The sequence below is a fragment of the Delphinapterus leucas genome, chromosome 2, assembly GCF_059928025.1.
Source record: "Delphinapterus leucas isolate spDelLeu-1000000601 "Yukka" chromosome 2, BTC_Dleu_Yukka2, whole genome shotgun sequence".
NCBI lineage: Eukaryota > Metazoa > Chordata > Mammalia > Artiodactyla > Monodontidae > Delphinapterus > Delphinapterus leucas.
The window spans coordinates 156,152,904-156,177,867 of record NC_143130.1 but is presented as its reverse complement, the minus strand read 5'-3'; the positions used below and the strand labels follow the sequence as shown (position 1 = coordinate 156,177,867).

Here is a 24,964-nt window from a genome sequence, read left to right as displayed (position 1 = left end):
AAAAGCTAAGTTACATGGTTTCCTGGGTTTGTGCAGAACTGAAATAGCAAACTAGAAAGAGGAGGTGTATAGTAGGAGAGGGGTGCACTCATCCTGATGGAGATGGAAATTGACAGCTGTCTGCACGGGAAGCAATGAAGGAACTGGCTCCCCATGTTCCAGGATAAGGTGTAATTGTAATTAGGCTGTTTACAGTGATGGTCCTGAGTCAAAGAAATGGTTAAGTAGTCAGACCTTGTGTTTAAGAAGGCAGGGAAATGCACAATACATATAACCCAAAAAATGTTCACTTAAGAATGTTTTAAACAAGTTCTGATCCTTTGAAAGGGGTATGCTTTACTTCCTGGAAAATTCACTCAGGAGGAACATTTCATTCCATCAGTGAAGCTGGATTAGTGGGACATAATTGGAATTCTTCTCTCTGAAGTACTTAAGGTGTCACAGCAGGCTGCATGTGAGGAAGTTAAACCAGAGAACATCAGAGGTTGACAGTCAAGAAGGACTAAGGGTCTGCGTTTACTTGGGTGTGTGTCTGTGTTCATTCTCCAGAGAATCATTCTCCAGAAAATCATTACAGAAGAAGCAAACTTCTAGATGTCGCTTGGCTGGATTGCGTGAAGATACTCCTGATGACGATGCGTTAAAGGTGGGCATCATTGGAGGTGGCCACCTTGGGAAGCAGCTGGCTCATACACTGCTTCAGCTTGTCCCCATCCCAGCTGGCAGCCTGAGGATCTCCACTCGGGGGCCAGAAGCCCTGGGTGAGGAGCCCTGCGCAGTAGAAGGGGGGCTTGGGTGTGCTCTTTAGGTGGTGACGAGGCCATTTTGAAAGGGTCCCTCAAAAGAGGAATCCTCGCATACAGCATGCCAAGTTCTCAGCTTGCTGGCCCTCAGAAAAGCCAGAAAGATGGTTTTTTAACTTGTTCCTTAAAGCAACTTTCTTCTCCACCTAAATATTTATATCCATATCTCCTCCCTGTGCCCTTGGTGGCGAGATATCTTTCTGGGTCTTTGATATAGAGAAGCTTTCCAAACAATTCAAATTTTCTAACTGGACCAGTTAGAGTCTGAGTGGTGTTTACCAGTTCCAAATATTTGGTCTTATTTTTTTAGAATAACATTTACTGAAAAATTTTTTTAAAGTTTTATAATGTTTCCATTTATTAACTTATGGTGATAGAAATCAGAACAGTGGTTGCTTCTGGGGAGACTGAGAAGAGGCCCAAGGGAACTTTCTGGGGAGTTGGAAATATTCTGTATCTTGAGAGAGGTGTGAGTTACATAGGTGTATGCATTTGTCAAAGTTGATCAAACTATTTACTTCAGATCTGTGTGTCGCATTGTATGTAAATTATACTTCAAAATATTTTTAATGTAAAGTAATATATGAATGTTATAGAAAATTTAGAAAACTACCCTATAGGGAAGTAAATAATAACTACCTATAATTCTAGCAGGGTTATCATTTCTTTCCCATTTTTTCCTCTCATTATATCAGTAATTAACACTCTACAAAGCTTTTTGTATCCTGCTTTTTTCACTTAATGTATCATGAGCCTATTCTCATATTATTTGACAGTCTTCAAACTCATGATTTTAAGGTTGTATAGTATTCCTAAGTATGACTGTATGATAACTTATGTAACTGTGTCTCATTTAGTAGGACTTCCTTGTACATAATTTAAAAAACAAAATTACTAGGTCAAAGTACAGGTACAGCTTTATTAAGATATACTTTGTATATAATAAACTGCACATTTAAAAAAAAATTTCTTGGCCAGGCTACAAGGCATGTGGGATCTTAGTTCCCCAACCAGGGATCAAACCCATGCCCCTTGCATTGAAGTGCGGAGTCTTAACCACTGGACCACTGGGGAAGTTCTAAACTGCACATTTTAAAAATGGTAAAGAATCCGCCTTCCAAAGCAGGGGACGCGGGTTCAATCCCTGGTCAGGGAACTAAGATCCCACATGCTGCGGGGCAACTAAGCCCGTGTGCCACAACTGCTGAGCTCACGTGCCTCAATGAGAGAGCCTGCAAGCCGCAAAGTACAGAGCCCACATGCTCTGGAGTCCGCGTGCCACAACTAGAGAGAGAAAATCCACAGCCACAACGAGAGAGAAACCCGAGCACCGCAATGAAGAGCCCACGCACGGCAATGAAAAAAAGATCCTACATGCCTCAGCCAAGATCCTACATGCTGCAACTAAGACCCAACGCAGCCAAAAAAAAAAAAGAAAATAAATATTTAAAAAAAACAAGTGTATAGGGACTTCCGTGGTGGTCCAGTGGGTAAGACTTAGCTCCCAATGCAGGGGTGCCGGGTTCAATCCCTGGTCTGGGAACTAGATCCCACATGCATGTCACAATTAAGAAGTCCGCATGCTGCAACTAAGAAGCCTGCATGCCACAACTGAAAGATCCTGCGTGCCGCAACTAAGGACCCAGCGCAGCCTAAGGAAATAAATATTTTTAAAATAAATTAAAAAAATAAAAGTGTACAGTTTGATGTTTTGTGACACATGTATGCTCCTGTGAAACCATCAACGTAATCAAGGTAATGAATCTCTCTACCTCCCTGCAGAACCCACTCAGGAAACCACTGAACTGATTTCTTTTTTTTTTAATTGTTTATTTATTTTATTTTTAGCTGTGTTGGGTCTTCCTTGCCGCACGTGGGCTTTCCCTAATTGCAGAGAGCGGGGACTACTCTTCGTTGTGGTGTGCAGGCTTCTCATTGCATTGGCTTCTCTTGTGGCGGAGCACAGGCTCTAGGCGCGCAGGCTTCAGTAGTTACGGCTTGCAGGCTCTAGAGTACAGGCTCAGTAGTTGTGGCTCATGGGCTTAGTTGCTCCGCGGCATGTGGGATCTTCCCAGACCAGGACTCAAACCCGTGTCCCCTGCACTGGCAGGTGGACTCCCAACCACTGCGCCACCAGGGAAATCCCCACTGATCTGATTTCTGTCACTACCGATTAGTTTGCATTTTGTAGAATTTTGTATAAATGGAGTCATACAGTTTGTACTTCTTCTTTGGTCTGAATTCTTTTTATAATTAATTTTTTTATTGAAGTATAGTTGATTTACAACGTTGTGTTAGTTTCAGATGTACAGCAAAGTGATTCAGTTATATATATTCAGTTATATGTATATATATAATATATTATACAGAATATATTCTATATACATATATTCCTTTTCAGATTCTTTTCCCATATAGGTTATTACAAAATATTGAGTATAGTTCCCTGTGCTATACAGTAGGTCCTTATTGTTTATTTTATATATAGTAGTGTGTATCTATTACTCCCAAATTCCTAATTTATCCCTCCCCGCAATGGTCTGAATTCTTTCACTCTGCATAATTATTTTGAGATACATCCATGTTGTTGCATGTATTGATATTCTTTTGATTTCTGAGTAGTGTTTTATTGCATGGATACTCCATAGTTCATCTATTCCTCTGTTGATGGACATTCAGGTTGTTTCCAGTTTGGGAATAAAGCTATTATGAACATTTGTGTACAAATATTGGTGTGGAGAAATGCTTTAATTTTTCTTGAGTAAACACTTGGGAATGGGGTGGCTGGGTCATATGGTAGGTATATTTAATTTTTAAAGAAACTTCTAATATATTTTTTCAAATTGACCTACAAGGGATGTTGTTCAGGTATAAACTTTCATCAACAGTGTGTAAGAATACCCATTTTACTACACGCTTGTTAATTCTGGGAATCGTTTTTTTAAAATCACCATTGTAATATGCCTTTACAATTTTTCTTATTTTAATGTCTTTCACTGATCACTAGAAGAATTAAAATATTTTATAGGCTTATTGCTATTTCATTATTTTTGAGTTCTTTTTTGTTCAATTTTTCTGTTGGATGCCTGTATGATTTTTCTTATTGATTTGTAAATGTTCCTTCTTTATTAAGGAAACTAAAAAAATCTTAACCCCTCAAGGCAGATTTCTTAAATCTCATCAATAGGACCAGTATATATGACATTTCAATAAAATGCATATATTCTTCTGGGAAGCAATATGTTTATTAATAATAAAATTACAGTTATAGAATATCACTGTATGTTGTATTAAGGAAGCAAGAATTCAAAATGCTCAGCATCAGCTTCTGTGCACTTTTGAGGACCACATATGGAAGAAAAGTGGATATGCATGTTTTCTAAAGTTCTTCTTTGTCCTGTGTATCTTCCTACCTGGAAGTACCTGAGTACCCAGATAACCTCAGCATCAACTTTATCACATACTTGTGGTGGTTAAGAGAAGAACTGACCTCTGCAATGTCTAACATCCTGTTCTCTGATAACACTTAAAACATACTACCATATGTGAGTTCACATTTTTACTTTTGAGGATCCAGATCACAATAAGTACAATTAAATGATTAACTACCAAGAAGTGTTTTTAGCAACTTCATGAGTTATCACATTTCTTTCTACATCTATAAATATCTTATTGACATTAAATTGTGTATACTTTACTGAAACTGTAAGCATATTTTTGCAAATTCCTCCCAACCTCTGCCCTATACTCTTCCACTCTCTCAGTCTTTCCCATCATTTCAAGCCAGTTAAGCTGTTTAACTTCAGCCCAGTCACAGAATTCTTGAAGCCCCAGTTTCCGCATCTATAATATAGGAATAATACTAGCCTCTGTCTCATAAGGTCCTTATGAGATTCCCTTAGATAACGTATGTACTTCGTACATTATCTGGTACACGATGAATTCTGTAAATTGGAGAAGGCTTCATTCAGACTTTTTTTCTTCCTAAAAAAAGACACTCTGAAAAATTCTAGCATTTGGTCTAAAACATAAGGTAAGGATGAATTATCTTACGATCTCGAGCACTGCTGCAGTGGCACCTGCTGCCACAGTCATGGGGTCAGGGCTTCGCTGTGTGGCTTTTAGAAGGCATGAGGGAATCTCTTCTGATTAATGTGGTGACAAGACTTGAGATAAAATAATTGTCATCCTCTCCCCACAGTTGATGTTGAGTTCAAAGTTCTTTGTACTGTGATTTTTCTGACTTCCTTTATTCCCTCCCAGATGAATTCAAGAAACTGGGGATCCAGTGCTTTTACCATAACTCTTCTCTGGTGGAGTGGGCCAACGTGATATTCCTCTGCTGCCTGCCATCTCAGCTGTCTAATATCTGTGTAGAAATTCAAACCAGCCTTGGAAAAGCCTGCATTGTGTACAGCTTTGTGGCTGCCGTCCCACTACCCAGGTATCTTGTTAGGGTGAGCACAGGATTGGCAGGACTGCTCATCTCCACCCTGGCCCCTACCTCTTGGAGTTGGTCATTCCCAGTCATAAGGTGCAAGCAGCTTCATTGGCAGAAGGACCAGCCAGCCTTTGAAACTGTGTCTTCCCCGCTTTTCCAGCACTTGTGGGTGGGACCTTTTCTTTGATGTGCAAATGTTTAGAACTGCAGTAGAGCATTACTTCCAGCTACTTGAAGCTGAGGAGTGTTCCCCTTGTACGCCACTCAACAGCATGAAAATTGATCCGGAGCATGTGTCAGATACTATTTTTGTACCTTGAGTGTCTAGCTCAGTGCCTGGCTTGTGGTGACATTGAATAAGTGTTGAGTGGATGGGTGAACAATCCATCCAAGATGTAGTGCCCCAGTGCCGACCCACACCTGCGTTTGCCTGTGAGCAGTGCTGTGCAGGGGACTACATTGTTGGGGCTGGATGTAAACTCAGTGGGTCACGTGGTGCTTTATTCCAGTCCGGGCCCTGCACTTCCTGCGTTGGTGGCTTTACTTTCAGGTTGAAACTCCTACTGAACCACACCAATGTCTTGTGACCTCAGTATCAGTGTGTTGAAGATCTTGCCAGCATCTGGGGGGCCAATAAGGAAATCACAGCTGCTCTCCAAGACCCTGTGATTCTTCAGGCTACCTGTCCCTACAGTCCTACTGGTAATGGCTCACGATATTTTTGGTACTTTTAAAAATTACCTTCCTCTTGGCCTACTGCTATCTTATTAAAGCCCTGAGTGTGTGTGTGTGTGTGCGCGTGCATGTGTGTGTGTGTGCGTGTATGCATGTGTGCTGAGGGTGTATGTGTGTGTATAAGTACAAGCTAGATACATTCTCAGCTATTTAGGTTTTACATGGGAACAGCTTTGGTGGCAAAAAGTAGCCTTTTTAGGGAAAGCTAAGAAGTGTGATTAATCAGACCCTTTAAGGATGAATTGGAAACAACCAGAGGAGAGAGCCTATTTAAACCAGAGGATGCAGTGTCTGGGACTAAATGGCTTTTCCTTACTGTAACCTTGCAGTTTGCCTTATTGGCAAGGACCATTCTAGAGATTTCTAGAGATGCATTTGTCATCAGCAATGCCTACATTAACATATCTGTCTTCCTCTGGTAGGGTCAACATGCAATGTGTTATAAAGGGCACACACAGGGTTCTTGGCCTGGAAAGGAAGAGCGCTTATCTTGAGGTTCATATAACCAAACTGTCTTGGACAGAAGGTGGCTGTTCACCGTCTGGGGTTTGTCCTAGGTTCCCTGCAAACCTTTTTGGCGGTGCTAACTGGCATTTCCTTTCTCATTGATGTTTAGGGGATAATCCTCAATATCCGGTGGTTGGAGGGAGTGTTCTATGCAGGAACACTGCACAGGAAAGGACATGCCCCGCTCACAGGCGCTGCGCCTTCTCAATGAACTGTTCCTCTCCAAGCACTTTGAAGCCTGTGAGAAAGATAGAGCGTCTTTCCAAAAATTTCAAGCACAAGATTTTGTCAGCAAAGCCTATGCCAAGAACCTGTCTCGGAAAAGGTAAAGTATTAGATGAGTGGCCATTCTAACTTCTCCCACACAGTTTTCTTAGAAGATGCTTTTTATTTTTTTCCTTTCATGTTATCTTTAGAAATGTATAAACTGAATACATTCTTCTCAAAAAAATTCAACTAGTGGAAAAGTGAGAGCCCTCCTTTGCCCCCCAAATCCCTTTTCATAGACTTTACCTCTGATGGTTTTTGTATTTTTGTCTTTCTACCTATGCATTTACAAACATATATTTATATTGTCATTATAATATATATGCATATCTGTATCTATATATACATTTTAGAAACATGGGGATTATACTTACTACATCATAGGTACCATTCTATGTTAGTACAGTCATATCTATTTCATTTATGAGCACTGTGCAGACATCCATTGGATACATTTCTTTAGCTACATTTATTCATCCTATTTCCTCTTGATGGCAATGTAGTTCCTCTGCCCCACATTTTGCACAAAGGGCTGCTTTGAACATTTCATCCTTAAACTTTGCACACTTGTACCAGTAAAATTTCTGGGTCAGAGGTTATATATAGTTTATGTTTGATAGGTATTCCTAAATTGCTTATCAAAAAAGTGATACTTATACTTCTACCAATAGTGTATGAGTGCCATTTCACTACAGCTTGATAACTATTAGATCATTCTTTTTAATCTTTAATAATCTAATAGAGAAAAATGGTTGCCCTTGTTACCAGTGACTTCCATGTCACTAAATTCACTGGACACTTTTAAATCCTTTGCTTCCTTGGCTATTGAACATGCCTTCCTTCTTGAAACAATCTTTTCTCTTAGCTTTCATGATACCCTCTCATTCTCTTCATTTTCCTCCTGCCCCTCCGATTCCTCCTTTGCCAGCTCCTCTTATGCCCTATCCTTAAATCTGGGAGTTTTCAGGGCTCTGTCCTAGGCCTTCCTTTCTTTTCATTCTACACTTTTTTCCTGGGTGATCTTTTCCACTTCGGGGACTTAGGTTGCCATTACATGCTCCTTTGCAGAGTTGTTCAGGCCAGAACCTGGAAGTAATCCTTGATCTTACCCCCCTCTTATCTTTTGTGTTCTAATTAATCACCAATGACCTGTGGTACACTTTCAGTTTGGGAATTTTCCTTCCCCCTTATCCTGGGATTCTCTTTGCCTCTCTCTTATGCTGGATCTCTTTTTCCTGGACCCCTCTTCCTCTGGATTCATTTCCTTCTTCATTATGGTGGAATCTGTCCTTCTCCAGTAGCTTCCTTAGAAAAGCCTGCGTAGGAAGTAATTTTTAGGGACTGTGTCTGAAAATGTTTTTATTCTAACCTAATATTTTACCGAGAACATAGCCAGGTAGAGAATCTAGGTGAGAGCAGAAGCAAGAACTACAGTCCTTCAGCCTGTGGAAAGAAAACCACATTCACAGAAAGATAGACAAAATGAAAAGGCAGAGGACTTTGTACCAGATGAAGGAACAAGATAAAACCCCAGAAAAACAACTAAATGAAGTGGAGATAGGCAACCTTCCAGAACAAGTATTCAGAATAATGATAGTGAAGATGATCCAGGACCTCGGAAAAAGAATGGAGTCAAAGATCGAGAAGATGCAAGAAATGTTTAACAAAGACCTAGAATAATTAAAGAACAAACAAACAGAGATGAACAATACAATAACTGAAATGAAAACTACACTAGAAGGAATCAATAGCAGAATAACTGAGGTAGAAGAACGGATAAGTGACCTGGAAGACAGAATGGTGGAATTCACTGCCGCAGAACAGAATAAAGAAAAAAGAATGAAAAGAAATGAAGACAGCCTAATAGACCTCTGGGACAACATTAAACGCAACAACATTTGCATTATAGGGGTCCCAGAAGGAGAAGAGAGAGAGAAGGGACCCGAGAAAATCTTTCAAGAGATTACAGTTGAAAACTTCCCTAACATGGGAAAGGAAATAGCCACCCAAGTCCAGAAAGTGCAGAGAGTCCCAGGCAGGATAAACCCAAGGAGAAACATGCTGAGACACATAGTAATCAAATTGACAAAAATTAAACACAAAGAAAAATTTTTGAAAGCAGCAAGGGAAAAATGACAAATAACATACAAGGGAACTCCTCCCATAAGGTTAACAGCTGATTTCTCAGTAGGAACTCTACAAGCCAGAAGGGAGTGGCACGATATATTTAAAGTGATGAAAGGGAAGAACCTACAACCAAAATTACTGTACCCAGCAAGGATCTCATTCAGATTCGAAGGAGAAATCAAAAGCTTTACAGACAAGCAAAAGCTAAGAGAATTCAGCACCACCAAACCAGCTCTACAACAAATGCTAAAGGAACTTCTCTAAGTGGGAAACACAAAGGAAGAAAAGGAACTACAAAAACAAACCCATAACAATTAAGAAAATGGTAATAGGAACATACATATCGATAATTACCTTAAACGTGAATGGATTAAATGCTCCAACCAAAAGACACAGGCTCGCTGAATGGATACAAAAACAAGACCCATATGTATGCTGTCTACAAGAGACCCACTTCAGACCTACGGACACATACAGACTGAAAGTGAGGGGATGGAAAAAAATATTCCATGCAAATGGAAATCAAAAGAAAGCTGGGGGCTTCCCTGGTGGCGCAGTGGTTGAGAGTCCGCCTGCCGATGCAGGGGACAGGGGTTCATGCCCCAGTCTGGGAAGACCCCACATGCCGCGGAGCAGCTGGGCCTGTGAGCCATGGCCGCTGAGGCTGCGCGTCTGGAGCCTGTGCTCCACAACGGGAGAGGCCACAACAGTGAGAGGCCCGCGTACTGCAAAAAAAAAAAACCAAAAAAAGTAAGCTGGAGTAGCAATACTCATATCAGATAAAATAGACTTTAAAATAAAGAATGTTACAAGAGACAAGGAAGGACACTGCATAATGATCAAGGGATCAATCTGAGAAGAAGATATAACAATTATAAATATATATGCACCCAACATAGGAGCACCTCAATACATAATGCAAATGCTAACAGCTATAAAAGAGGAAATCAACAGTAACACAATAATAGTGGGGGACTTTAACACCTCACTTACACCAATGGACAGATCATCCACACAGAAAATTAATAAGGAAACACAAGCTTTAAGTGACACAATAGACCAGATAGATTTAATTGATATTTATAGGACATTCCATCCAAAAACAACAGATTACACTTTCTTCTCAAGTGCACATGGAACATTCTCCAGGGTTGATCACATCTTGGGTCACAAATCAAGCCTCAGTAAATTTAAGAAAACTGAAATCACATCAAGCATCTTTTCCCACCACAATGCTATGAGATTAGAAATCCATTACAGGGAAAAAAACGTAAAAAACACAAACACATGGAGGCTAAACAATACATTACTAAATAACCAAGAGATCACTGAAGGAATCAAAGAGGAAATCAGAAAATACCTAGAGACACATTACAATGAAAACACGACGATCCAAAACCTATGGGATGCAGCAAAAGCAGTTCTAAGAGGGAAGCTTATAGCAATACAAGCCTACGTCAAGAAACAAGAAAAATCTCAAACAATCTAACCTTACACCTAAAGGAACTAGAGAAAGAAGAAAAAACCCAAAGTTAGTAGAAGGAAAGAAATCATAAAGATCAGAGCAGAAATAAATGAAATAGAAACAAAGAAAACAATAGCAAATATCAATAAAACAAAAAGCTGGTCTTTGAGAAGATAAAATTGATAAACCTTTAGCCAGACTCATCAAAAAAAGAGGGAGAGGACTCAACAGTAAAATTAGAAATGAAAAAGAAGAAGTTACAACGGACACCACAGAAATACAAAGCAACAAGGATGTCCACTCTTGCCACTATTATTCAACATAGTTTTGGAAGTCCTAGCCATGGCAATCAGAAGCAAAAGAAATAAAAGAAATATAAATTGGAAAAGAAGTAAAACTGTCACTGTTTGCAGATGACATGATACTATACATAGAGAATCCTAAAGATGCCACCAGAAAACTACTAGAGCTAATCAATGAATTTGGTAAAGTTGCAGGATACAAAATAAATGCACAGAAATCTCTTGCATTCCTATACACAAACAACGAAAGATCAGAAAGAGTAATTAAGGAAACAATCCCATTCACCATTGCAACAAAAAGAATTAAAAAAAAAAAGAATCTAGGGTAGAAACAATTTTCCCTCAGAATTTTTTTATTTTTTATTTTATTTTTAGCTGTGTTGGGTCTTCATTGCTGCACATGGGCTTTCTCTAGTTGCAGCGAGCTGGAGCTACTCTTTGTTGCAGTGTGCGGGCTTCTCATTGCAGTGGCTTATCTTGTGGAGCACTGGCTCTAGGCACAGGCTTCAGTAGTTGTGGCACACAGGCTCAGTAATTGTGACTCACGGACTCTAGAGTGCAGGCTCAGTAGTTGCAGTGCACGGGCTTAGTTGCTCTGCGGCATGTGGGATCTTCCCGGACCAGGGCTCGAACCCGTGTCCCCTGCATTGGCAGGTGGACTCTTAACCACTGCACCACCAGGGAAGCCCATCCCTCAGAATTTTGAAGGCATTTCTCCATCATCTTTCAGCTTTTAAATTGCTGTTGAGAGGTACAGTGCCCTTCTAATTCTTCAATTCATGCTTGGTCTGAAATCTGTTCCTTTTCTCTCTGGAAGCTTATAGTATCTTTTGACTTCAGCATCCTGAAATTTTATTATGCGTCATGATGTGGGTCTATTTTAATGCACTGTGTTGGGCAGTTGGTGGGCCTCTCCCTTTTTCCCCTTAACTTAAAAAAAAAAAGATTGTAAAATATGTACACAGAAAAGTACCTATTCCATAAATTCATAAATATACAGTTTAATGAATTATTGTTAAGCAAATATCCATGTAATTGCCACCCATAAAAGAAACAGAACATTCAATGGTCCTTCTCAATCTGCATGTCAAGTTCTCTAATTTTCTCCTATTATGTCTTTGATAATTTCCTCCCCTTCCCTCTGTTTTCTCTGTTCTCTCTTCTGAATATTTTATTAGCCAAATATTGGACCTCCTGGGCTGATCTTCTGATTTTCTTTAGCTCTCCTATTTTCATTATCTTTGCATTTTTGTTCTGCTTTCTGAGAGATTTCCTCAACTATCCTGTTTTTACTATTATATTTAGAACATATTTTCATTTTGCTATATTTTGACTTTCAAAGATTTTTTTAGTCTCCAAATATTCCTTTTTTATGTAGCATCCTGTTGTCATTTCCCTATGCAATACCATCTTTTATCCCTTTGAGAATGTAAATGATAGAGTTTTTTCTTCTCTGAGGAGTCTTTCCTTCAGGATTTTTTTGACCATTTATTTTGGTCTCTATCATTCATTTTAGAGCTTTCTTCAAGTATATGGAGAACCTTGATTGTCTGCTCATATTTTTTTAAAATAAATTTATTTATTTATTTTGGTTGCGTTGGGCCTTCTTTGCTGCGCATGGGCTTTCTCTAGTTGTGGCGAGCGGGGGCTACTCTCTGTTGCAGTGCAGGGCTTCTCATTGCGATGGCTTCTCTTGTTGTGGAGCACAGGCTCTAAGCGCGTGGGTTTAGTAGTTGTGGCTCACGGGCTTTAGAGCACAGGCTCAGTAGTTGTGGTGCATGGGCTTAGTTGCTCTGTGGCATGTGGGATCTCCCCAGATAAGGACTCGAACCCATGTCCCCTGCACTGGCAGGCAGATTCTTAACCACTGTGCCACCAGGGAAGTCCTGTCTGCTCATATTTAAGATCCTGGTTACTAAAAAGATGCTTGGAAACTCTGTGTTTGCTACTGTGGTCTTTACTACAGAGTGGTTTGATCAGCTTTTTCCTTGGGAAACCCTGAATATTGGTATCTTCAAGTCTTTGGGACCCAACTTGGGGAAAGAAAGCTGCACGTGTGTAGGGAGAGGGGTGGTCTTATCATTCAGAATATATTTTTTCACTTTATTTCTCCCCTTTTCAGCATATCCTTGCCACTCAAACTGCCTGATAACCATGCCATCATCTGGGAGTTTGTTTAGAAATGCAGATTATGGGTCCCCACCCCAGATGTATGGAATCAGAATCTGCCTTTTTACAAGCTCCCAAGTGATATGTCCATTAAAGTTGGAAAAGTGCTGCTATATGGTTTTTTACATCAGATGACCTGTTAGAATGGGAGGCGTGGCATATTAATATTTCTACTATGATTGTAGTTTCTCAAATTCTCTTTATATTTATAATCTTTGTTTTATAAAGTTTGAAGCCATATCATCTGATGAACAGAAGTTTGTACTTTTTACATCTTCTTGGTAGATTATACTTTTTAATTCTATACCCCCTTTTAAAAAAACTTCTTAGATAATCTTGATTCACATGCAGTTATTAAGAAATAATACAAAGAAATCCCATGTACCCATTTATCCAGTTTCCCCCAATGGAACAAACCATAGTACAATGGCTATACACAGATATTGTAAAACTATAGTACAATACCACGACCAGGATATAGACACTGATACAGTCAAGATACAGAACAATTCTATAACTAGGGATCCTTCATCTTGATCCTTCCTCCCCAACTTGGCAACCATTGAGCTGTTCTCCATTTCTATGACTTTGTCACTTCAAGAATATTATATAAAAGGAATCATATATTATGCAACCTTTGGGGATTGGCCTTTTTCATTTAGCATAATTCTCTGGAGATTCATCCAAGTTGCTGTGTGTATCAATAATTTATTCCTTTTTTATTGCTGAGTAGTTTTCATGGCAGTTATGTTTTCATGGCATGTATGTACCATAGTTTGTTTAATCATTCACCTGTTGAAGGACATCTAGGATGTTTCCAGTGTTTGGCTATTGTGAATAAAGATGCTTTGAACATTCATGTACAGGTTTTTGTGTAAACATAAGTTTTAATTTCTCTGGGACAAATGCTCAGGGGTGCAATGACTGGTTGCATGTTTATTTTTTTAAGACACTGCCAAACTGTATTTCAAAGTTGTTATATCCTTTTACATCATTAGCAATGTATGATTCAGTTTCTCTGCATCCTCGCCAGCATTTGGTGTTGTCACTAATTTTTGTTTTACCATTGCATCTATAGATCAATTTGTGGAGAGTTGACATCTTTATAATGTTAAATTTTCCCATCCATGTACACAGTATATCTCTCCATTTATATCTTCCTTATTTCATCAGCATTTCGTAGTTTTCAATATACAAGTCCTGTACATGTTTTGTTAGATTTACATCTAAGTATTCTATTTTTTGTGTGTGAAAGGAACTGCATTTTTAGGTTTTTTTTGCCCAAGAGTTCATTGCTAATATATATAAATAAAATTTATGTTTATTTTATATCCTATGACCTTGCTGAATTCGTTTATTAGTTCTAGGAGATTTTTTCTTTTTTTTAGATTCCTTTGGATTTTCTACATGGACAATCATGTCATCTATATATAGCAACAGTTTCAGTTCTCCCTTTCCAATCTGTGTGCCTTTTATTTCCTTTTCTTGCATTATTGCACTGGCTACAACTTCTAGTGGTATGTTGAATAAGTGTGGTGAGAGCAGATATCCTTGCTTTACTCCTGATTTTTTTAATACTATAAAACCCTATGTCTTAATGCTTTTTAAGTTGAATTCCACTACAGACTAATACTTAACATTGCCCCATTTTTATTTGCATGTTAACTCCTACTTCTTTCCCTATACAGTTGAAGAGGGTATCTTTTTTTTTTTTGAAGAGGATATTGTAAAAGAAATGAGGTCTTTTCCATTCCTAATGTCCATGATCCTCTTATGTATTTTCTTTCTAAATTCAAGGAAAATATACTGAAAAGGATGTTGATTTGATTGTCATAATCATTCTCTAATTATGAATTCCTCCCTAAATGCACTTAGAGAATTGTAAGTGTGAAAACTCATAAGTACAATTAAATCCACGTGTTGAATAGACCCAGATGAATTTTTAATTTAACTAAGAATTTTAATTAGTTTGATATAGAAAATGAAGAACCTTATTTCCAAGTGGAGAACTTTCTTTAAAGGAAATGTTTAACAGCAAAATCAGATGTATTAAACAGACATAAAAAAGTAACACTATTTTTTTCCTTACCCCAGGCCTTTCCCCTGGTTTGATCTGACTGCTGTGCAACTCAAGGAAACTCCCTTTAGCCAGTATCTCTCACACAGCACTACTTTTCAGGACAACCTTACCCACCTATACTGTGATTCATTTGGTATCACCCTAACCAAAGAACAAGAGCCAGAGGTTTCCACAGGTTTTTCATCCCAATAAGAGAAGAGACCTCAGGAATCAGGATGTTTTTCTCCCTCTACAGTGGTAATGCCCTGATTATCATAATTGACAGTGGAAGTCATGTGACTGTATGGTGTCTGCCATATGTTAGGCAGTAAGGAATTAGAAAATTGTACTGATGGCTCTTTAAAATCTAGAATAAAACAAAAGGTTCTTTACATCAGTATATTTGGGTGTGTCCGGCTTTTGGAAGCAACTGAATGAAACCACATAACCTGACACACTTAAGTAAGCTGCTTCCCCAGCAGCTAATTATCAATTCAGTTAATTCAAATTATCTCTTGTCTAAAAGCTAAATTCAAGAAGTTATATTGTCATTATTAAATGGTTACATACTTCTTCTGTAGCATTCTTTTCCTACAATATGTAGCTACAGTATGTAGTTACATTCTTTCCCTTTAGCAGTATGTAGCTGACAAATGATACACCTTGATTGTCCCACACTTTGAGTAGAAAAATAAAATGTGTGGTAAACAATCTTAATTGAATTATGACTCATTTTAGGCTTATTTCAGCTAAACATGACTGTTCTGGTACTATCTTATTTAAAGCTGTTCCCCTTTAAACTATTTTAAACCATAAAACCATTTTAAAAAATAGCTGGCATTACAACTACTGGAGACTGCGTGCCCTGGAGCCTGCGTGCCCTGGGCCCACATGCCGCAACTACTGAAGCCCGCGTGCCCTAGAGCCCGCGTGCCATAACTACTGAGCCCATGTGCTGCAACTACTGAAGCCTGCATGCCTAGAGCCCATGGTCTGCAAGAAGAGAAGCCACCGCAATGAGAAGCCCACGCACCGCAAGGAAGAGTAGCCTCCGCTCGCTGCAACTAGAGAAAGCCCGTGCGCAGCAACGAAGACCCAACACAGCCCCCCCCACCAAAAAAAAGCCAGCATTTATATTAAGTGGCTAAAAATAATTCTACAAAATATAGATTTTATACCTACAGTTCAAATTTATTTCCTTTACGTTTTGCAATTACTTTATGTCAATTATAATAGAGTAGAAAACAAAGCAGTAACCATAAAGTTGAGAAAGCATGGTGCTGACTATGCTCTGTCACTGAACAGAACTATTGTTTGCCAAATGCTAAAGTGCTTTGGAACAAAACCATTCACTCTACATGTAAACCACCATGGTCTTAGGTAAATCATTTACATTTTTCTTTTTTGCATGCTTGTGAGCGAAGCAGACTCAATGGTATGGTGTTAAATGGTATAAGAAAATTTTGCTAGTCCACTTGGGAAAAAATTAGGTTCATCATCAAACATTAACACGTGACATGAATGCTAATTTGAGGCACTGTTCTTTCTCTCAGTAGGAAAAGAAATGGATTCCTTTGACTATTCATTCAGATGTAAGGAACTGGATAGGGTACATCATTGCCCTTCTGGATTATGGTAGCCCTACAGTGGTTCTTAGGATTAAGAAGTGTGGCTGGGAAGAGAAAGAGAAGTTAGTCTATAAAACTAGAGTGGAATTGGAGTCATTCAAGCAACAAGAAGTATTTTTAATTTCTTTTGAACAGTCCAGTCACAGGCAGACTCTGGTCTGAATTTCATTTTATAAAAGTCTGGAGTTACCATATAAAATGCCTTGTAAACAAACCCCAGACCCTAGTCCATGGTCAATGATATAGTTCTATAAGCCATGTTGTTTTAACAGGTAAATACAAATCTAAAAAAATATTTTTAAAATTTTGTTCTCTGATGCCAAAAAGGAATGAGAACTTCCCGCCTCCTTTTTCATAACACATTTCCTTTTTTTAAACATCTTTATTGGAGTATAATTGCTTTACAATGGTGTGTTAGTTTCTGCTTTATAACAAAGTGAATCAGTTATACATATACATATGTTCCCATATCTCTTCCCTCTTGCGTCTCCCTCCCTCCCATCCTCCCTATCCCACCCCTCTAGGTGGTCACAAACCACCTAGCTGATCTCCCTGTGCTACGTGGCTGCTTCCCACTAGCTATCTATTTTACGTTTGGTAGTGTATATATGTCCATGCCACTCTCTCACTTTGTCACAGCTTACCCTTCCCCTTCCCCGTATCCTCAAGTCCATGCTCTAGTAGGTCTGTATCTTTATTCCCATCTTACCCCTAGGTTCTTCATGACCCTTCTTTTTTTTCCTTAGATTCCATATATATGTGTTAGCATACAGTATTTGTTTTTCTCTTTCTGACTTACTTCACTCTGTATGACAGACTCTAGGTCCATCCACCTCACTACAAATAACTCAAATTCATTTCTTTTTATGGCTGAGTAATATTCCATTGTATATATGTGCCACATCTTCTTTATCCATTCATCTGTTGATGGACACTTAGGTTGCTTCCATGTCCTGGCTATTGTAAATAGAGCTGCAATGAACATTGTGGTACATGACTCTTTTTGAATTATGGTTTTCTCAGGGTATATGCCCAGTCGTGGGATTGCTGGGTCGTATGGTAGTTCTATTTGTAGTTTTTTAAGGAACCTCCATCCTGTTCTCCATAGTGGCTGTATCAATTTACATTCCCACCAACAGCATAACACATTTCCTTTTAAAAACTTGTAATATAAATCCTTTTTCTCTGTTTTTGAGATGTATGCTACTCTTCTAAAAAGGTGAATAAACTTTCTGCCAGTTTTCCATCCCGGGACTGTCTTTTGGGGGAGGGGGCCCTTGGAGCCGCCTCTTTGAAATGCGAGCATTTAGAAGGATGGCACTTTGTCTCCCTGACGCTGGGGGTTTAGCCTAAGTGCTTGGCTCCAGGTAGTAACTTTCTGTTTGTCACAAAGATATGAGAACTTTTATTTTTCCTTTGGATACAGACAGTCAACATGTAAATAATGGATTATATCTGCCTGGCTATATAGAAGGGTGAGATTTCCTTGTCTTGGCAATCTCTTTAGTGGCCTGCCTGTAATGTGCATCACAGTCTGATTTTATGCTGATTCAGTAATAAAACTGTTCCCTTGTCTGCACTTATGAAGAGGATTATCTGGGTTGGCAGGTGATTTTACTTTTAGTCTGTTTCTCCATCGTGCTCCTACTACCAGATGAAGTACTAGAATTTATCAGGAATTCTTACAATTACCCAGAAAGAGAAATATTGCTATCTTTGTTTTAACAAGGGACTAAATTGAGACACAAATAAAGGGAAGGTGCTGTGAGTCACTGGCAGAACTAGGAATGGAGCCAGCAGTTCTAACTCTGATCCTGAATGAAGAGAAAAAGAAAATGCAGAAATACCACACTTCTTCCCCCACATAATTTAATTTGATTTTCAAGCTAAGTGAAACGGCTTGCCCTATGGTTCAATGGAATATAATGCTGCATCCTCTTCAGGGGTGGTTATTTCTGGAGCATAATCCTGTAATCCCACTGCTTGCACAAATTCAGACAAGGTCAAGGAATCATATTTAACTCCACTATGACATTTTTGCTCTAAAAATAAGCCAATATTGTCCCTGTAGGGAAGGCTGATGGAGCGTGTGAATAATGGCTCTTCAATTCCCAGTAGCTCCCGGGTATGCTGAGAAATTACCTGTAATGCAAGGATAATTTTTTAATGGGATTAACCTGAAAATACAACTAAATCAAGTAAGTTTTACTTAGATTCCTAGACCTCTTGAATGCTAACCCCTTAAGCTAATTCTATGGGGAAATAATAACGAGATAACACATTGAAAGGCTTCCTACCCTGGCATTATCAAAACACAGTTCTTAAGAGAAACATCATATGATTTATCTTTTTAAAAGTGCCACTTAAAGATGTTTCTAGACCCTTGCATCAGATAGCCATGGATGAGTTCATTTCTTTTTCTTGGCTGAGCAATTTGACCAATGATATGAGCAGATAATATGTTCAGATTAGGAGCCATGACTTTCTCTAGGAAGGTTAATAAATAACTTTATAAGGGGCTCAGTTAACTAAGAAAAAAATTATTACTCAGTTATTCAATTTATTTGCCTGGAAAGAAATCTCAAACACTAAAAAGCAGACATTAAAGTTCCAGTTATTTTATTAGTGCCTATACTTGTATATTCTTTTAAAATATCTTTTGCCACAATTTCAGTGTCTCTAAAACATACTTTGTATTCATTGAGTACCATGCCACTTGATATCCTAAACTGTCAGTGCATTTTCAAAGTCTAGTTTTAATCGCAGGTCTGTTATAACACTGCTATTTGAATTCATATTCTGCCTCTGAGTGAGAATGTAGTCCGTGAAATTGCTGCTAGAACACAGTCAAAGGAGTATGTGGAATGGATTTTTGTTTGTTTAAAACTACTGGCCATAGTTACAAGGCTGGAAAATTCACACCACAGACAATTCTTAACCTGACGCAAAACTGCCCATTAGGAGTACATTTTAGATAGCTAAAATACCATTATTAAAGCAGATGTATCATGTCCTCAAGATCTGCTTGTTGATTCATATAACAGTGTGGATTAATCTTAAATGCATTTTGCTAAGGGAAAGAAGCAAGACTCAAGGCCTACATATTATTTGATTTCATTCGTGTGACATTCTGGAAAAACTATAGGGATAAAAAACAGATTAATGGTTGCCAGGGATTAGGTGGAGGGATAGGCTGACTACAGTGGGGACACGGGAAGTTTTAGGGTGATAGAATCGTTCTATACAGTTCTGTGGTGGTGGATACATGACCCTGTGCATTTGTCAAAACCCACAGAATTGTATACTAAAAAGAGTGACTTTACTGCAGGTAAAATTTTTAAAAGCCAGGATGTTGTGGGAACCCATGATGGAATATAAACTCTGGGCAGATGAATCTAACTTTATTACAAATTAAGACAAAATCTCACTGAAGGGGGCTGGGAAGAAAGGAGCTGACCTAAATAACTTTAACTTTGAAAAACAGTGCTTTGTCTAGTTAGTGTAAGGCTAATGACAAAAAGAACCGTACACAAATACTGTACTCTTTTGGTAAATTTGTTTCTTATAGGGATACGTATTTATAAATAAGCAGAGCCAGGTTTCTCACTGTCAGAGAAAGAAGTTATAAAGAAGCAAAGTGGGGTAGGGAGTAGGAAGGATGAAAGCTAGTATGAACCCTGTGGTGATGGACTAGAGTCGGGGATATCAGTACGAACACATGCTTACAGAAATAAGATAAATATTTGTGTATACATGGGTTAGTATATATACATATATTTCCTACATCCTTCTGCTGAGAGTGCCTAGAAGCAGTAATACCTCAGTAGCAACAAGCACAACTAGTGACCACATCTTAGTTTCTAAATACCATTCTCTAATAAAAGCAACCAGGGCTCCTTGGAAACATGCCTGCTTCTAGGGCTGTAGCAAGGAAAATAGAAAATGCGTCTGAAGTAAAGTGTAGTGCCAGAAAATGCTAAAAAACAATAAAATGAAATAACGGGAACATGTCAAAAGGACACAGGAGACAAACTGAAAGAGTTCCCAAATAGGGAAGAAGGGACAATTAAACAGAAGAGTTCCTTAAGCAGAGTTCCAATTAAACATGGAAGGAATGAGGAAACAAAATCATCATTAGAACAACATAGTAATAACTGATGCAGGCAAGATACACTGATGAATACTAAAATTAGTGGGCAAAACTTTAAGAAGGAACAGGTAATTTGCATAGCCTCAAACCACCTCCCCCAGTATATCGATTACTGTGGTATTTACTCTATGTCCATAAACTCTTTGATACTCTTCCCTCCAGGAGGTGGAGCTTAATTCCCCTCTCTTTGAGTATGGGCTGGACTCAGCAACCCACTCCTAATGAAGAGAATATGAAAAGGGAAACACAGTAACTTTGTAATGAAGAAACCTGCAGGCACCACCTTGACCAAATGATCAAAGTTAACATCTCCAGTAATAAATCACATTGATACCATGTACTGCCTGATATGATTAGATGAGAAGGGCTCATCATCTCTGTGATAGTCTCCCCCCAAAGCATAATCTCATGGGAAACATAAGACAAACTCAAACTGAGGGAAATCTACACAATACCTGATCACTACTCTTCAAAGTGTCAAGGTCATGAAAGATAAAGATCAAGAAATTGTCATATATTGGAGGAGACCAAGGAAACATAACAGCTAAATACAAGATAGTATCCCCAACTGGATCCTGGAACGAAAAAAGGACATCAGTGGAAAAATTGCAGAAATCTGAATAAAGTCTGTAGTTTGTTTAATAGTACTGTGCTGGTGTTAATTTCTTAGTTTTGATAAATATATAAATGGTTTGATAAATGGTTACATAAGATGTTAACATTAGGGTAAGCTGGGTTAAGAGTATATGGGGGACTTCCCTAGTGGTCCAGTGGTTAAGAATTGGTCTTGCAATGCAGGGGACGCCAGTTCAATCCCTGGTCAGTGAACTAAGATCCCACATGCCGCGGGGCAACTAAGCCCATGTGCCACAACTATAGAGCCCAAGTGCTGCAACTACAGAGCCCACATGCCACAATGAAATATCCCACGTGCTGCAACTGAGAATGACGCAGCCAATAAATAAATAAATATATATTTTTAAGAGTATATGGGAACTCTCTGTACTATCTTTGCAACTGTTCTGTAAAACTAAAATCATTTGAAAATTTTAAAAAATATATATTTTTGTTTAGTGACAATTGCTGACATGTTGTTATGAATTTGTGCTATTTAAATAGCTTGCAATAAGGCAGGTGTAATAAAATTCCTGAGATATTATTAAGCTTATAAGGCTCTAGTTTGTAACATAAAATCATGCATATGAAAGGAATAAGCAATTCATCTATATTCTTCTCCAAATATTTATCACAGAGTTCTTTTGTTCACTTGATGGAGTGAATAGTTTAAAATATTTTGTGAATTATTTTCTAAGACAGAAAGCTGAAGCAAGTGCTATCTTGTCTAGCTTGTCCCTAGAATAAATAAGATTGACTTTCTCTCCCCTTTTTACCAAGCTAGTGCATCACTATAAATGGGAAAGACAGGATAGTGGCTTCCAGTGCTCCCTTGGCCAGGTGAGAAGAATCAGTGTTTCTCTTTCACAGAACTAGAACAAAAAATCTTAAACTTTGTATGGAGACACAAAAGACCCCAAATAGGCAAAGCAATCTTGAGAAAGAAAAACAGAGCTGGAGGAATCAGGCTCCCTGACTTCAGACTATACTACAAAAATACAGTCATCAAAACAGTATGGTACTGGCACAAAAACAGAAATACAGATCAATGGAACAGGATAGAAAGCCCAGGAATAAACCCATGCACCTATGGTCAACTAAGCTATGACAGAGGAGGCAAGAATATAAAATGGAGAAAAGATAGTCTCTTCAACAAATGGTGCTGGAAAACTGGACAGCCACACATAAAAAAATGAAATCAGAACATTCTTTAACACAATACACAAAAATAAAGTCAAAATGGGTTAAAGACCTAAATGTAAGACTGGTTATTATAAAACAGAGGAAAACATAGGCAGAACATGCTTTGACATAAATTGCAACAATATCTTTTTCGATCCATATCCCAGAGTAATAGAAAACAAATGGGACCTAATTTAACTCAAAAGAAACCATAAGCAAAACGAAAAGACAACCCACAGAATGAGAGAAAATAGTTGCAAATGATGCGACTGACAAAGGATTAGTCTCCACAATTTACAAACAGCTCATGTAGCTCAATATCAAAAAAACAAACAACCCAATCAAAAAATGGGCAGAAGACCTAAAGAGATATTTCTCCAAAGAAGATATACAGATTGCCAACAAACACATGAAAGGATGCTCAACATCACTAATCATTAGAGAAATGCAAATCAGAACTGCCATGAGGTATCACCCCACACCCGCCAGAATGGCCATCTTCAAAAAATCTGCAAACAATAAATGCTGGCAAGGGTGTGGAGAAAAGGGAACCCTCCTACACTGTTGGTGGGAATGTAAATTGATACAGCCACTATGGAGAACAGTGTGGTGGTTCCTTAAAAAACTAAAAGTAAAGCTACTATATGATTTAGCAATCCCACTCTTGGGCATATATCCAGAGAAAAACATGGTTCAAAAGGATACATGCACCCCAGTGTTCATTGCAGCACTGTTTACAACAGCCAAGACATGGAGACAACCTAAATTTCCATTAACAGATGAACAGATAAAGATGTGGTACATATAATAGAATATTACTCAGCCATTAAAAAGAATGAAATAATGCATTTGCAGCAACATGGATGGAACTGGAGATTATCATACTAAGTGAAGTAAGTCAGACAGAGACAAATATCATATGATTTTGCTTATATGTGGAATCTAAAAAAAACGATACAATGAGCTTATTTACAAAACAGAAACAGACTCACAGACTTAGAGAACGAACTTATGGTTACCAGCGGGGAGGGGAGGGGTAGATTGGGAGTTTGGGATTGGCATGTACACACTGCTATATTTAAAATGTCTTTCCATGAAAAAAGAAAAGAAAAAAATTAGTGTTTCTTTCTTCCTGCACCCCTCACCAGTCTCACCTATACATTCTCTGTCATCTTAGTATTTTGTAGGAAGAACAAAGGGAAAGGTGAGTCACTTCTGTAGGTGTTAGAGACATAAAATGTATGACAGCTTTGGAGGAGAGGTTACTGTGGGCTGGGAAGATCAGGAAAGACTTCATGGGGAGATGAGAATTGAGTTGGGTCCTGAGGGATGGTTAAGATTCCTATTAGTCTTGCAGGGGAGGCGGGGAACTGAGCAAAGATGCAGAGGGAAGAATGCACAAGACAGGTTTGTGAGGGTGTGAGCTGGACCTGTGAGGCTGAAGCAGAAGATTCACATAGAAGAGTACCAGGCGAGAGAACAGTGGTGGGAGAAAACTTGTGGAGGGGCCTGAATCCTAAGCTGAGGAGTTGAGACTACCTTGTAAGTAGAGGGGATCCAAAGAAGCCTTGAGTAGTATGCTGTATAAATAGTTGGAAGGTGAGAGTCTAAAAGCAGGGTCCTTGAATCCAAAGGGCCTATAGACAGAGGCTAAAAGCAGGCTACTGGTACATTCTAAGTACATTCTAGTAAAGGTCTGATAAAGGTCTGAAAAAGTGGGAATGGAGAAAACCAGATGCTATAGGAGGAATTGATAGTTCTTGGGATCTTTGTGGGGATCAAAGGAAAGAGAGGAAGCAACCACTCCGAGCCTGGGAAACTAGGAGTATGATAACACCTTTGGGAGAAATTGGAGGCCAGGTTGGAATAAAAGGAGGATGGTTTGAGATGGTAGCACTGTTTCAGTGCTCTAGTGGGAAATTATACACAACTCACCTTCATGTCCTCGAAATCTGTTATACCCATCTGAGGGAGGTTTGAGCAGTTTACGTGGATGAGTTTTCGGCCACTGATGAAGTTTGTGGTAAAACACTCCTATCAGTACAATGAGAACATTACTCAAAAGATGTATGGCAAATACAGGAAGAAAAAAAGCAAGAAAGAGAAAAGGAGGTGGGAAGGAAGGAAAGAGGGAGGGAGGGGAGGAGGAATAAATAAATCATATTTGTCTCTAGCTCTGTACTGATAAAAAATTTTAATTTAATAATCCCACATATTTTCCATCTAAACTCTTGATTAAATTTCACACTGCTGCTTAATTTTTTTTTTTTTGCACGATACAACCAGTGCTTCTTTCTTGCCTCAACTACATTTTTAACTACAGTGGTACCAAAGATTTCAGATCTTGTTTTGTTTGTGGAACATAGTTGGCAGTGAAATAATAGGATTCACCCTATTTAAAAAAGAAAACTATCCTTGGTTAATTGGCTATATAAATTAGTACTGTTAGGTGATCATGATACATATAACACATTTGGGGCAGACACTAAGATTAATAGTACAAGTTCAAGTTAA

At 38.6% G+C, this 24,964-nt stretch overlaps 2 protein-coding genes across 2 annotated transcripts in view; one reads left to right on the top strand and one right to left on the bottom strand.

Annotated features, from left to right (window-relative positions):
* The window catches only part of NOXRED1 (NADP dependent oxidoreductase domain containing 1), a 19,482-nt gene extending 3,206 nt beyond the window's left edge, over positions 1–16,276 (top strand). The window contains 6 exon segments of the mRNA XM_089908019.1: positions 550–761; positions 5,067–5,247; positions 5,795–5,947; positions 6,595–6,645; positions 6,647–6,811; positions 14,911–16,276. Of these exon segments, the coding sequence (XP_089764145.1) occupies positions 550–761; positions 5,067–5,247; positions 5,795–5,947; positions 6,595–6,645; positions 6,647–6,811; positions 14,911–15,088 (940 nt within the window). The 3' untranslated portion in view covers positions 15,089–16,276.
* The window catches only part of SAMD15 (sterile alpha motif domain containing 15), a 19,101-nt gene continuing 3,327 nt past the window's right edge, over positions 9,191–24,964 (bottom strand). Inside the window, exons 2-3 of the mRNA XM_022576442.3 lie at positions 24,386–24,484; positions 9,191–18,645 (exon numbers count right to left, since the gene is read on the bottom strand). Coding sequence (XP_022432150.1) covers positions 18,409–18,645; positions 24,386–24,484 — 336 coding nt within the window. The 3' untranslated portion in view covers positions 9,191–18,408. The remainder of the gene's footprint in view (positions 18,646–24,385; positions 24,485–24,964) is intronic.